Source organism: Cajanus cajan, chromosome 11, assembly GCF_000230855.2.
Source record: "Cajanus cajan strain Asha chromosome 11, NIPB_CcT2T_4, whole genome shotgun sequence".
Lineage (NCBI taxonomy): Eukaryota > Viridiplantae > Streptophyta > Magnoliopsida > Fabales > Fabaceae > Cajanus > Cajanus cajan.
Genome location: NC_138527.1, coordinates 44,772,770 through 44,788,192, shown reverse-complemented (window position 1 = coordinate 44,788,192; position 15,423 = coordinate 44,772,770). Strand labels below are relative to the sequence as shown.

General features: G+C 36.6%; 1 protein-coding gene across 1 annotated transcript; it reads left to right on the top strand.

Annotated features, from left to right (window-relative positions):
* Nucleotides 1-264: 264 nt before the first annotated feature.
* Nucleotides 265-1,769, top strand: LOC109810862 (chalcone synthase). Its single transcript, XM_083066969.1, has 2 exons — nt 265-535; nt 638-1,769. Exons 1-2 carry the CDS (start codon nt 358-360, stop codon nt 1,627-1,629), a joined length of 1,170 nt encoding a protein of 389 aa, XP_082923095.1. The 5' UTR covers nt 265-357; the 3' UTR covers nt 1,630-1,769.
* Nucleotides 1,770-15,423: the final 13,654 nt, after the last annotated feature.

The following is a 15,423-nucleotide window of genomic DNA, read 5'->3' as shown; positions in this document are numbered from 1 at the left end:
TCACATGTTTGCCTCATCTTGGATATATATAATTTGGTATAGATGCATAAAATATTAGCAATTATTGGTTAGTAAATGAAAAATAAAATAAGAGGATAGATAGGGGTAGAGATGCGTGCATATGCCACCAAACTTTTAGGTCAGAGACTAACGGGCACGTCGGGCAGTCATGGTAGACGGTGGAAAATATGCGTGGTAAGGTCATGCACGTGACATTCACCTACCCTCCGATCCATCTTAGATACATATAAAAATGCTATCTCCCTAACACAACTTCAACCCACACCTTCTACTTGCAAAGTACTGTGACTTGTTCACTTTGTTCAATTCCCAGTGCTTTCAGAAGGATCATAAGATATGGCCAGCGTTGCTGAGATCCGCAAGGCCCAAAGGGCAGAAGGCCCAGCAACTATCTTGGCTATTGGAACTGCCAATCCACCAAACTGTGTTGACCAGAGCACCTATCCTGATTTCTACTTCAGAATCACCAACAGCCAGCACATGACTGAACTCAAAGAGAAATTTCAGCGCATGTGTAAGTACTATAGCTAGTTAACATTTCACGCTCTTTATTATTTTCATCTACTCGTATGGATTTCAATATTAATTCATGTTATTTCTTTGTAACAAATTTCAGGCGACAAGTCTATGATCAAGAGGAGATACATGTACTTAAATGAAGAGATCTTGAAGGAGAATCCCAACATGTGCGCTTACATGGCACCATCTTTGGATGCTAGGCAAGACATGGTGGTGGTGGAGGTACCAAAGCTAGGGAAAGAGGCAGCAGCAAAGGCTATAAAGGAGTGGGGGCAGCCAAAATCAAAGATCACCCACTTAATCTTCTGCACCACAAGTGGTGTGGACATGCCTGGTGCTGACTACCAACTCACCAAACTCTTGGGACTTCGCCCCTATGTGAAGAGGTACATGATGTACCAACAAGGGTGCTTTGCTGGTGGCACGGTGCTTCGTTTGGCCAAGGATTTGGCTGAGAACAACAAGGGTGCACGTGTGCTTGTTGTGTGTTCTGAGATCACTGCTGTCACATTCCGTGGCCCAAGTGACACTCACCTAGATAGTCTTGTGGGGCAAGCACTGTTTGGAGATGGTGCGGCTGCAGTGATTGTTGGTTCTGACCCAATTCCACAGGTTGAGAAGCCTTTGTATGAGCTTGTTTGGACTGCACAAACTATTGCTCCAGACAGTGATGGTGCTATTGATGGCCACCTTCGTGAAGTTGGCCTCACGTTTCACCTCCTCAAAGACGTTCCCGGGATTGTCTCTAAGAACATTGACAAGGCACTTTTTGAGGCCTTCAACCCTTTGAACATCTCTGATTACAACTCCATTTTCTGGATTGCACACCCCGGTGGACCAGCAATTCTTGACCAAGTTGAGCAAAAGTTGGCTCTCAAGCCTGAAAAGATGAGGGCCACAAGGGAAGTGCTCAGTGAGTATGGTAACATGTCAAGTGCTTGTGTGCTTTTCATCTTGGATGAGATGAGGAGGAAATCAGCAAAAGATGGGCTTAAAACCACAGGTGAAGGACTAGAGTGGGGTGTGTTGTTTGGTTTTGGACCTGGTCTTACTATTGAAACTGTTGTTCTGCACAGTGTGGCCATATAAGGTGATGCTTGATATATTGTTTCATTATTATTATGTACCACTTTTTAGACTTGCTGGAGTTTGTAACAAAAACAAAACTCGTTTAGAGTTTGTACTTTTATGAACGCGCGTAATAAAATAAATAATTCATGGTTGCTGTCCTTTTAGCCTACTAATGGGCATTTGATTGATTTTTTTTCTTTCTTTTTTGATATGTATTATTTTATAATTATAATAGACCTTTTTATATTATGATATTTGTTAGTTTGTTATTAATTTTTCCTCATCTAATAACATTTTGATCATTTTCAAGCAAAACTTAGAGAGTAATTGGAAAATCATTTTTCTAACGAAAACGTGAAAATATACTTTTCAAAACACTAAAATAAAAAATAACTATTTTTATCTTTTCCGTTTAACGTACGTTTGTTAAATTTTAACGATAAAACAAACATACACTTAATTTGTTTATTAGTCTTCATCTCTCAATTCTCATATTTTGATTCTTGCACATTGAGCATAAAATTTGTTAGTTGTTACAGATAACAATTCACTAGTGTTACTTACGAGTCATGAGATACTCTTCACTACAAGATTTATTATCATTTTGGAGTAATACGAAACTCGCACACAAATCAATATTCACCGCTGCAATTTGCAATTGTCGTGGTCACGATTCTCGTGAACAGTTTTAGCATTTGGTTAGTAGTGTTTGGTTCAACCTTTTCCTAGTTTTTTCTCTTCCTGAAAGGAGAAATTAAGTCAAATGCATGTAAAAAAAGCTTCTAAAAAATCAAATATCTTATATTTTAGAAAAAGAAAATAGGGAAAGTAGTTTCTTTTGTTAAAAAAAAGAATTTGGTTAAAGTAAGATTTTAAAATAAGTTTCGCATCTTAGTCTTCTTCTTCGTACGCACTAATTGACGTGACACAAAAAATAAAGCGTTATAATTATTTTTAGAAGTTTAAAGCTAAAAAAATGTTGCGTAAACAACTTTTACTTTGTTTTTAAAACTATTGTTTTAAACATTAATTTTAAAATAAATTTTAAAGTTGTGAAGAAGAAAAGCTGTACGAAACATTGACGGAATATTTTCTGCATCATTTTCTTTCAGACACTTTTTTTTTTTTCGTCCTTAAGTATCCATCTCGTTATATTGGATAGTTGGTCTCAAAATTTAACGGAACTACATATATAAGATAGGATTCGAACTTTTGATCTTGCTTAAAGGTGAATCAACCCCTGTCACTAAATCACATATTTGATTGTTTCCGACTCACTCTATTCGCATCGAATTTACTATTACGTGGATGACACGATGACCGCTACAAAATGAGTGGGGGAGAGGCACATATGATATAGCTTGCAGTGAAGCCTCCCACCGTGGGAAACTAGTTTCTGAACGTTAGATTTATTAATTTTTAAGTGAAGGGTTGAGATTTTCCGTAGTACACCCCAGTGGACAAGCACGACAATTACAGTGGTAATGGTTATTAATGTGTAGGGAGATGCATTAATTATTACTAATAAGTAATAACAACAAATATGCTAGAAGGGCAGATTAGGAAATGAAAGGGAAAAATTAAAAATTAAAAAAAAAATCTATATCTTTGACTAAAATAATAATATATCCAATGGCCACGTTTTGTTTCTCATTATAGGAGACTTGTGACGATTTCCCACCGTAGAAGCCGTAGTAGCTTGCAATAATAAATGCAACTTACGCCAACTACCTTGTGCATATTTAGTTAGTTCAGATACCATTCCCTCTTTCCATACTTTTTATTTTCATTAATCAGTTCCCAACCATACCAGAGAGTATAAATTTTTTTTACACTAATAATTAATTATATTTTTTAATTATATTATGTTATTATAAATAAATTTATTTTTAACAGTAATATGACATAATTAAAAGATATAATTAATTATTATTGTAAAAAAAATTTACAGTAACCGTGTATAAGTGATTAATTCTATTAATAAATAGATATAGAAGGGAAGCTTATTGTATTTGTAAGAAAAAGTCAATTTTTTGAAATCTAATAAAACCACGAGCTTTCTGAAAACTTTAAATATATTGAAAATTCTAATAAAACCTAATATAGATATTGAAATCCATAGAATACTAGAAACTTGCATTAGTAATAGAACCACCCTAGAATAGTTATAATATGAAACTTATCCCTGTAACCATGAAATTGCAAAAGGTGTTAGCAAATATTATTCAAAGATTTCGGCAAATATAATTATCAATAAAATTTAGTTACAATTCTTTAATTATAATTGATATTATTCTTTGATTATAGTTAGAGTTTTGGTCAAATACTTATGTTTTGCCTATAATTAATATTGAGAGGGAAGCTTACTTGAATTTGGGACCACCATAAGACTAAACTACCATTTATTTTAGGTGTTTAGAGAGATATTTGTATAATTTTATTTCAAAGGTATTTTTATGAAAGAAAAAAAAAAGTAAAAAGCAAAATAAAATATACTTTTTTATAAAAAAATTAAAATTAACTTATATATTGTTGCATATTTTGAAATATTTTAAGAGACTGATTTATTTGCAAAACTATTTTGTTAGTTAGATACCTTATGGAACTTGTATGAGAGCCTGCAAATAAATCTTTTAGGATAATTACGTGGGAATCTGGAAATAAATCTTTTAAGATAGTGCATTATACGTCTAAAAGTCCAAACCAGTTCGTGTATTTAACATCTATGAACAATCTAAATGACTTATAATTGTTTGTAAATTTTTTTGAATGAATGTGAAAGTTGAGCACAAGGCTGTGAGGGAAAATGCGACATGTGTGTGCGGTTGTTGCCGTCACATGTGGAACGATTTGTTGATTAGATAAACTATTAATTGTGTTTTGTTTGCATCTAGGAATCAATCAACTTTTGGAGGTAAGTTATGATTTTGATCTCATCAAATGCTAGTAGGTTCCTGAACGATGAAGTATGTTTTCCTTCAAAAAAAAAAATTTAAGTATATTAATTGTGTATTGAATTAAAGTTTTGAGGAGAAATAAATATTTATTTATTTGCGTGAGAACGTGATGAATGTAACGACCCACCCTAGGTCGTCACATTAATAACCAGCCAAAATAAAATAATATAAAATAAAGAAAATAGAGCAAAAGCCAGCTACGATAGAGTGAAAAAAATTATTTCATAATATCAAACATAATTATATCAGAGTCATTCTTGGTAAAATTATACAGTAATCCAATAGTAACATCATGAAATATAAGTTAGACACCCTAGGTGCTGGTCAAGCTCTACGTCTAGCCACTTCTCAAAGCAGCTACCCCAAAAGACTCCTTGCTATCCCAAGGCCTCACACCTGATCTGCTCCCCCACATAGTGAGATCATCACAGTCCAAACCACATGGAAACACAAGGGTTAGCACATATAAAACCAACCATAGTATATCATAATAAAATATCATTAAACAAATATTTATCCACAGTACTTTTCCAAACCACATACATAGCATATTCCATAATTAAACATAACCATAACCATGCCAATTTGTCAATATAATAATAATATAAATATCCAAAACAACCATCAATTGATCCAAATTATACTATATGAAATGAAAATCTCCACATAAAATAGCATATTAAAATTATACTATTCCTATCATGCTCATATATACTAGATTAATTTTATAAGCACTACCCTTACTTGGATAAACCTGAACTGAAACTCGGGCAGAACCTCCACCTCTCTCCTTAAGCAAGGGCCGAAACTCGGGCAGAATCTCCTCTTCTCTCCTCTTTTCTCTCCCCTAGCAGAACCTCCTCTACTGGATTCCTCTTTCTCTCTCCTCTTTTCTTTTCTCCTCCCCTCTTTTTCTTTCTCTCTCTCTCCTCTTTCTCTCTCTAGGATTCTCTTTTCTCAGTATATTTTTTTTCACCCCCCTGGCCCCTATTTATAGGCAACCAGAGTCACCCGGAACGGCCCGTATTGAATTCGGAACGGCCCGTTCCGAATCTTTCAAATGTACGCAAATTTTTAAACTGGAACGGCCCGTTCCAAAATCGGAACGGCCGTTCCCAAAAAGCAGAACGGCCCGTTCTAAAATCAGAACGGCCCGTTCCGAGACTCATCCAGAACGGCCCGTTCTCCTTCCGGAACGACCCGTTCTCCCTCCAGAATGGCCCGTTCCAAAGTCAGAACGGCCCGTTCTCCTAGTTGGAACGGCCCGTTCTGGGTCCGTTCTCACTAAAAAAATTTAGTATAATTTTTAAGCTTGGAACGGCCCGTTTTGCTTTTGGAACGGCCCGTTTTGCTTTTGGAACGGCCCGTTCCAAGTTACCAAAACACCCCTTAAATTTTTTTAAAATTGCGAAAATGCCATCAGTAATAAAATTACAAGAATACCCCTATACCTTTATAAATTTTACGAAAATGCCATTGATAATTAATAATAATAAAAAAAATGGGTATTACAATTCTCTCCAACAACAAAAATTTTCGTCCTCGAAAATTCACTTACTCTAAAAGAGATATGGGTATTGATCCTTCATCCTTTCCTCCAACTCCCAAGTAGCTTCATTAGTAATCTCATCCCAAATAACTTTCACCAAATTGATAGATTTACCTCGCAACTGTTTAACTTTCTTATCTGCCACTGAAACTGGCTGTTTCTCAAAAGTTAAATTCTCCTTAACTTGTACTGCCTCTGATTCCAATACATGATTTGGATCGTGAATATATTTCCTCAGTTGTGAAACATGGAACACATCATGCAGATTAGAAAGGAATGGAGGTAATGCAATCTGATATGCCACTGGTCCAATCCTCTTGAGAATTTGATACGGCCCAATAAACTTAGGATTCAACTTCTTAGCTTTGATAGCTCTTCCCACACCTGTGGTAGGAGTTACTTTCAAAAACACATGTTCTCCTTCTGAAAACTCCAAAAGTTTCCTCCTTTTGTCTGCATAAGACTTTTGCCGACTCTGAGCAGCTCTCATTCTTTCCTGAATTTGTTTCACCTTTTCAGTAGTCTGTAAGATGATCTCTGGCCCCACCATCACTGATTCTCCCTCTTTAAACCAACACAAAGGTGTTCGACATTTCCTCCCATACAGAGCCTCAAATGGTGCCATTCCTATACTTGCATGAAAACTGTTATTATAAGTGAACTCGACCAAAGGCAACATCTCTTCCCAATTCCCTAGATGATCCAAAATACAAGCTCTCAACAAGTCCTCCAAAGATTGGATAGTCCTCTCAGACTGCCCATCAGTTTGTGGGTGATAAGCAGAACTGAGCCTCAACTTAGTCCCTAACGCTTGATGCAAACTTTGCCAAAATCGGGATGTAAAACGAGGATCCCTATCAGAGATGATACTGGAGGGTACACCATGTAATCTAACAATCTCCTTAATATACAATTGAGTTAACTTTTCCAAGGACCACTTTATATTCATTGGAAGGAAATGAGCACACTTAGTTAATCTATCCACGATCACCCAAATAGAATCACAATTCTTAGCAGATCTTGGTAATCCAACAACAAAATCCATGGTTATACTATCCCATTTCCATTCTGGCACTTCCATCATTTGTAACAAACCTCCTGGTTTTTGATGTTCTACTTTAGCTTTTTGACACACAATGCAAGATGCAACATACTCAGCTATCTCCCTCTTCATACCATTCCACCAGAACATTTTCTTCAAATCTTGATACATTTTTGTCATACCCGGATGTACACTCAATTTACTTTTATGACCTTCCTCAAGTATCAACTTCTTCAACTCTTTATCTTGTGGAATACAAATTCTACCCTTGTACCTCAAGATTCCATCCATATCTTGTTCAAATCCTTCAGCTTTCTCAGAACCCAACAACTCTCTAACCTTATTCAATCTCATATCCTGAACTTGTTTTTGTTTCACCATCTCCAAGAAATCACTAGTAATGGTAGTCATACCACAACTAATAAAATCTGAGGCAATCACAACATTAAGATTCATATCCTTGAATTTCTCTACTAACTCCATCTCTTTAACCATCAGGTAAGACATATGAAGAGATTTTCTACTCAAAGCATCTGCCACCACATTTGCTTTACCTGGATGGTACATTAACTGAAAGTCATAATCTTTCAAAAACTCAATCCACCTCCTTTGCCTCATATTTAACTCTTTCTGATCAAACAAATATTTCAAACTCTTATGATCACTAAACACATCAAACTTTGCTCCATAGAGATAATGTTTCCAAATCTTCAAAGCAAAAACCACCGCAGCCAACTCTAGATCATGCGTAGGATAATTTCGTTCATGAGTCTTTAACTGCCTAGATGCATAAGCCACAACCTGTCTATCTTGCATAAGAACACATCCTAAACCTTGATGAGATGCATCACAATAAACCTCAAAAGATTTATTAGGATCTGGCAGAATCAACACTGGAGACGAAGTCAACTTTTCCTTTAACTCTTGAAAACTCCTTTCACACTCCTCCGTCCATATAAAAGGATGATCCTTCCTGGTCAGCTGTGTCAAAGGCATAACTATTTTAGAAAATCCTTCTATGAATCTTCTATAATAGCCAGCCAATCCCACAAAACCTCTAATTTCAGTAACTGATTTTGGACGCTCCCACCTCAAAATCGCTTCCACCTTAGTAGGATCAACTGCAATTCCTTGTGCAGAAATCACATGACCCAAGAACTTAACTTCAGATAACCAAAACTCACATTTTGACAACTTTGCAAATAATTGTTTCTCCTTCAATACCTGCAAAACTATCCTCAGATGTTCTCTATGTTCTTCCATAGATTTAGAATAAACCAGAATATCATCAATGAACACCACCACAAACTTATCCAGAAAGGGTCTGAAAATCCTGTTCATATAATCCATGAAAATAGCTGGAGCATTCGTCACTCCAAAAGGCATGACAACATACTCATAATGGCCATACCGAGTCCTGAAAGCAGTCTTTGGTATGTCCTCTTCCTTTACCCGAATTTGGTGATATCCAGATCTCAAATCAATCTTGGAGAAAATAGTAGCTCCCCTTAACTGATCCATCAAATCATCTATTCTTGGCAATGGATATTTATTCTTGATTGTCAATTTATTTAACTGCCTGTAATCCACACATAACCTCACACCACCATCCTTCTTCTTTACCAATAACACTGGTGCTCCCCACGGAGATACACTAGGTCTGATCATCTGCTTCTCCAAAAGTTCTTCAACCTGCTTCTTCAATTCAGATAACTCCGCTGGTGCCATTCTATAAGGAGAAATGGACACTGGTCCCGCCCCTGGTATAAGATCAATACTAAACTCTAACTCTCGCTTTGGTGGTAATCCCGGAACATCATCCGGAAAAACCTCTGGAAATTCTCTAACAACATCAATACTATTCAACAACTTTTCATTCTCTACACTAATAAAAGATAAGATCATAAACCCAAGAGCTCCATCCTTCAACAATCCATCTACCTGTCTATTAGAAATAAATCTCTCCTGTTCATCAGTAGGAAAGATTAATTTCTTCTCTGAACAATCTATCAAAATCCTATTGGCAGAAAGCCAATCCATCCCTAAAATCACATCCAAATCGGATAGAGGTAAACAAAATAAATTCACTTTATAACAACGCCCTTCCACCTCCACTGGACATCTCAAACAAACCTCAGAAGTCAAAACAGACCCTGAAGCTGGGGTAGAAACAACTAGATCCACACACAAAGAACTCACAACTAAATTTAACCTTGCCACGCATTCATAAGAAATAAAAGAATGTGAAGCACCAGAATCAAATAAAATAGAAATATCATTACCATCAGCTTTGCCCTTTCCTTTTACCAGCTCAGATGTCGTTTCAGCTTCAGCACCTGTTAAAGCAAAGACACGACCTGCTGCAGTAGGCCGATCCACTTTCTGGTTCTCTCTAGCTGGAATATTTTTGACAATGCAATCTTTAGCCATGTGACCCACCTTGCCACATTTAAAACACGTATAGTTCTTTGTAGAACAGTCCTTCATCATATGTGGGCCTCCACAGATATAACATCTAATACTCTGAACATCTCTTGTGGTAGTAGTCCCCATCGGTTTCTTATTAGCATTTCCAATTTGAAACTGAGATGGTCTCTTTTGAGGATGTTTCCCCCTCCCAAATCCAGATGATCCCTCTAGACCCTTTGCCACTCTATTTCCTCCTTCAAATCTCTCAACTGTTTTTGCCTTTTCAACTAGAACTGGGAATTCCACAATCCCCATAGGGACAATAGTCTTTTTCAGCTCAAATCTTAGACCCTCACTAAACTTCCTGCATCTCCAGGCTTCAGTGATAGCTTGAGAATAATACCTAGCCAAGTGTTCAAACTTGACCACATACTCTTGTACTGACATATTTCCTTGTTGCAATCTCAAAAATTCAGCTTCCTTAGCATATCTGGCGCTATCTGGAAAATATTTCTCTAGGAATACCTTTTTGAAATTTTCCCAATTTATCACCTCCCCTCTAGCTTCCATCATAGCTTGAGCACCTTTCCACCAGAAACTAGCCTCACCCACCAACATATAAACAGCATAAACTAGCTTCCTTTCCTCAGGACAATGCATCACCATAAAGATTTTCTCCATCTCTTCAATCCATTGATCAGCAATTTCAGGTCCATTAACACCTGTAAATTGAGGAGGATTCCCTTTTCTGAACTCTGACAAGCCCCTATATTCATCAGATACTTCAGTCCTAGCTGCTTCAGCTGCAGCCCGGTTGGTCTCCATCTGAGCCAACAAAGTATTCTGTTGTCCAATAGCAGCAGCAATTAGCTCCATAGCCTGAGCAATCTGCCGCTCATCTACACCTGAAGAAGGATGAGAATGGTTTCCCCTACCAACCATCCTAATAAAGATAAAAGATCAAGGAACCCATGAGTTTACACTAAAACACATAAGAAATTCCTTTCAAAAAAAAATCTATTTCCACTCAACAGAAACATAATAAGACCATTTCCCACAAACCCTAAAGAGACTCGACCAGCTCTGATACCAAAATTGTAACGACCCACCCTAGGTCGTCACATTAATAACCAGCCAAAATAAAATAATATAAAATAAAGAAAATAGAGCAAAAGCCAGCTACGATAGAGTAAAAAAATTATTTCATAATATCAAACATAATTATATCAGAGTCATTCTTGGTAAAATTATACAGTAATCCAATAGTAACATCATGAAATATAAGTTAGACACCCTAGGTGCTGGTCAAGCTCTACGTCTAGCCACTTCTCAAAGCAGCTACCCCAAAAGACTCCTTGCTATCCCAAGGCCTCACACCTGATCTGCTCCCCCACATAGTGAGATCATCACAGTCCAAACCACATGGAAACACAAGGGTTAGCACATATAAAACCAACCATAGTATATCATAATAAAATATCATTAAACAAATATTTATCCACAGTATTTATCCAGACCAACAAGTCATTTTCCATTCTAAATATAGACCAACCCAAAATATAATGTATACACGTCCATGCCAATATATACATATTTTATGATAATAAAATAATCCATAACCAATGTATACAATCCATACTGTAACGACCCACCCTAGGCCGTCACATCAATAACCAACCAAAATAAAATATATAAAATAAAGAAAATAGAGCAAAAGCCAGCTACGCTAGAGTGTAATTATACAATAACATATAAATTGTTTCCAAAATATATAATATAATCTGCTACGGCAGAGTCATCATCCTTATTAAAGTTATACAGTAATCCAAAAGATAATATAATATAGACACCCTAGGTGCTGGTCAAGCTCTAAACCTAGCTACTACTCAAAGTAGCTATCAGAGGACTTCTTGCTATCCCAAGCCTCACACCTGATCTGCTCCCCCACAAAGTGAGATCATCACAGTCCAAACCACATGGAAAACATGCAAGGGTTAGCACATATAAAACCAACCATAGTACATGATAAAATATCATTAAACAGATATTTATCCATAATATATATATATCCGCACCAAGGAAATAAACCTTATAAATAGTTATTTCCATGCCAAATATAAATCAAATCTAGAATCCAATGCATACAATCCACACCATTTGTATACATATTCCACATCCAGAAACAAAGTCACACCACTGTATAATTATTCCATGATCTCACACCAACATATACTCACAATGTTGGCCTCAACACCATCCACCAAGTGTTGACACGCACGCTGAAACATATCAGCAACACAGGAATCACCCCTGACCTCTCATGGAAAATATACAGCTGGAATTACGTCGTCACGTAACCCTGGTGATCATGGCCACTTCATCCATCGGTATGACTCGGCCTGGCCCTCATACCGGTAGCAAATAGAATACTTAAAGGAGTACTTCAGAATCCACCTAACATCTGAAGTGGTTTATCATATAACCTTTGGAAAAGTTCCACATTGGAATCCTCACCATGGGATTCCCAATTTCATATTTTTTTCCAAAGATTATATCCTGATCTCACCAAGAGATCTAATCCATACCATAACCTTACTCCTTTAAGTCCTATTTACTTTTCCAAACCACATACACAGCATATTCCATAATTAAACATAACCATAACCATGCCAATTTGTCAATATAATAATAATATAAATATCCAAAACAACCATCAATTGATCCAAATTATACTATATGAAATGAAAATCTCCACATAAAATAGCATATTAAAATTATACTATTCCTATCATGGTCATACGCACTAGATTAATTTTATAAGCACTACCCTTACTTAGCATACTAGATTAATTTTATAAATGCCACCCTTACTTAGCATACTAGATTAATTTTATAAATGCCACCCTTACTTGTATGAACCTGAACTGAAACTCGGGCAGAACCTCCACCTCTCTCCTTAAACAAGAACCGAAACTCGGGCAGAATCTCCTCTACTGGATTCTCCTTCCTTTCTCTCCTCTTTCCTCTCTCTTTCTCCCTTTCTCTCTCTAGGAATTTTCTCTCTCAAGGCATACATTCCCAACACCCCAAGGCCCCTATTTATAGCAAAATTTCGCCACCTAACCAGAACGGCCCGTTCCGAAAACGGAACGCCCGTTCTGAACCCTTCAGAACAACATAAATTTTTCGACTGGAACGGCCCCGGAACGGCCCGTTTCGAAACCCAGCAGAACGGCCCGTTCTCCTTTCGGAACGGCCCGTTCTGCAAGGAGAACGCCCTGTTCTCCAAGCAGAACGGCCCGTTCTGCAAGGGGAACGCCCCGTTCTCCAAGCAGAACGGCCCGTTCTCCTTTGGAGAACGGCCCGTTCCGGCCCTGTACTGCACAAACCCAGTACACACATTTTTCTCTTTTGGAACGGCCCGTTCCGCTTTTGGAACAGCCCGTTCCAAAATCCGAAAATGCCCCAAAAATTTTAATAAAAATTACGAAAATGCCACCGATAATTACTAAAATGCCATCCAATAATAAAATTACAAAAATACCCCTATACCTTTGAAAATTTACGAAAATGCCATAATAATAAAATGGGTATTACACATACCATATGTATACAGATTCCATATCCAAAACAAAGTCACACCACTGTATAATCCATGATGTAACCAACACATCCAAACCAAATGTTGGCCTCAACACCATCCAAACCAAGTGTTGATACGGTGAAACATGTCAGCAACCCATGTCCCACACCTAACCTCTCATGGAAAATATACAGTTGGATTACGTCGTCACATAACCCTGGTGATCATGGCCACTTCATCCATCGGTATGACTCGGCCTTGCCCCCATACCGGTAGCAAATAGAATACTTAGAGGAGTACTTCAGAATCCACCTAACATCTGAAGTGGTTTATCATATAACCTTTGGAAAAGTTCCACATTGGAATCCTCACCATGGGATTCCCAAATTTCATATTTTTCCAAAGATTATATCCTGATCTCACCAAGAGATCTAATCCATACCATAACCTTACTCCTTTAAGTCCTATTTACTTTTCCAAACCACATACATAGCATATTCCATAATTAAACATAACCATAACCATGCCAATTTGTCAATATAATAATAATATAAATATCCAAAACAACCATCAATTGATCCAAATTATACTATATGAAATGAAAATCTCCACATAAAATAGCATATTAAAATTATACTATTCCTATCATGCTCATATATACTAGATTAATTTTATAAGCACTACCCTTACTTGGATAAACCTGAACTGAAACTCGGGCAGAACCTCCACCTCTCTCCTTAAGCAAGGGCCGAAACTCGGGCAGAATCTCCTCTTCTCTCCTCTTTTCTCTCCCCTAGCAGAACCTCCTCTACTGGATTCCTCTTTCTCTCTCCTCTTTTCTTTTCTCCTCCCCTCTTTTTCTTTCTCTCTCTCCTCTTTCTCTCTCTAGGATTCTCTTTTCTCAGTATATTTTTTTTCACCCCCCTGGCCCCTATTTATAGGCAACCAGAGTCACCCGGAACGGCCCGTATTGAATTCGGAACGGCCCGTTCCGAATCTTTCAAATGTACGCAAATTTTTAAACTGGAACGGCCCGTTCCAAAATCGGAACGACCGTTCCCAAAAAGCAGAACGGCCCGTTCTAAAATCAGAACGGCCCGTTCCGAGACTCATCCAGAACGGCCCGTTCTCCTTCCGGAACGACCCGTTCTCCCTCCAGAATGGCCCGTTCCAAAGTCAGAACGGCCCGTTCTCCTAGTTGGAACGGCCCGTTCTGGGCCCGTTCTCACTAAAAAAATTTAGTATAATTTTTAAGCTTGGAACGGCCCGTTTTGCTTTTGGAACGGCCCGTTTTGCTTTTGGAACGGCCCGTTCCAAGTTACCAAAACACCCCTTAAATTTTTTTAAAATTGCGAAAATGCCATCAGTAATAAAATTACAAGAATACCCCTATACCTTTATAAAATTTACGAAAATGCCATTGATAATTAATAATAATAAAAAAAAATGGGTATTACAATGAAGAGGTCAAGAGAATAATTGTGAGACATCGTTTGGAGAAGAATGATGTATGCAATTAATATTTATTTTTGAAAATCTCTTCATAGTAAGGATAGTTATAACTTTTGTGAGATGGGACTCACCTAGTACCAACATATATAAATAACTATGTTGATCTTAATGTAAATGTTTTTATGTGATGATAAATATTTATTCTCTAGTTTTGGAGATATTAATTATATATGTTGGTACCTTTATGGTATAATGGTATTGGTGGTGAGTTTTTTTTTTCTTTTAACTCTTAAAATTTATTGTATAAGAATATGAACTATTAACAATTTTGTTTTATATCATGATATGCTAGAAAGGTACCAATAAAATTGTGGTATTTAACATTGTGAAGTTTTTCATTATATTATAAAATACAATGATGACTAATTGAGCTTTGGATTCATGTAAGACAAAATCCTTTTGTTCCAAAGATGATTGATTATGAGACTTGGTAGTGAAGAACCATTTTAGCAAATATTTTGTATAGAGTATATAAGATATGATGTGATATAACAATTGTTTAAAAAGATTAAAAATTATTATGTCTAGTCAATGATGATTTGACTAATCTTTTAACTTTAAATCCAAAGCAAGATATTATTTAATAGACATCGTAAGTTATTTGTAAACACAAAGTATAATGATATTTTATTAAAATCACTTGAAACAGATAATGATAGCAATCTAACCTTTGTGATTTGAGATCTCTTGAAGAAGGTACAATAGGAAAAATAAGTCACTTGTTAACACTAAAATTTATTTTAATTTTTAATCCCTTCTA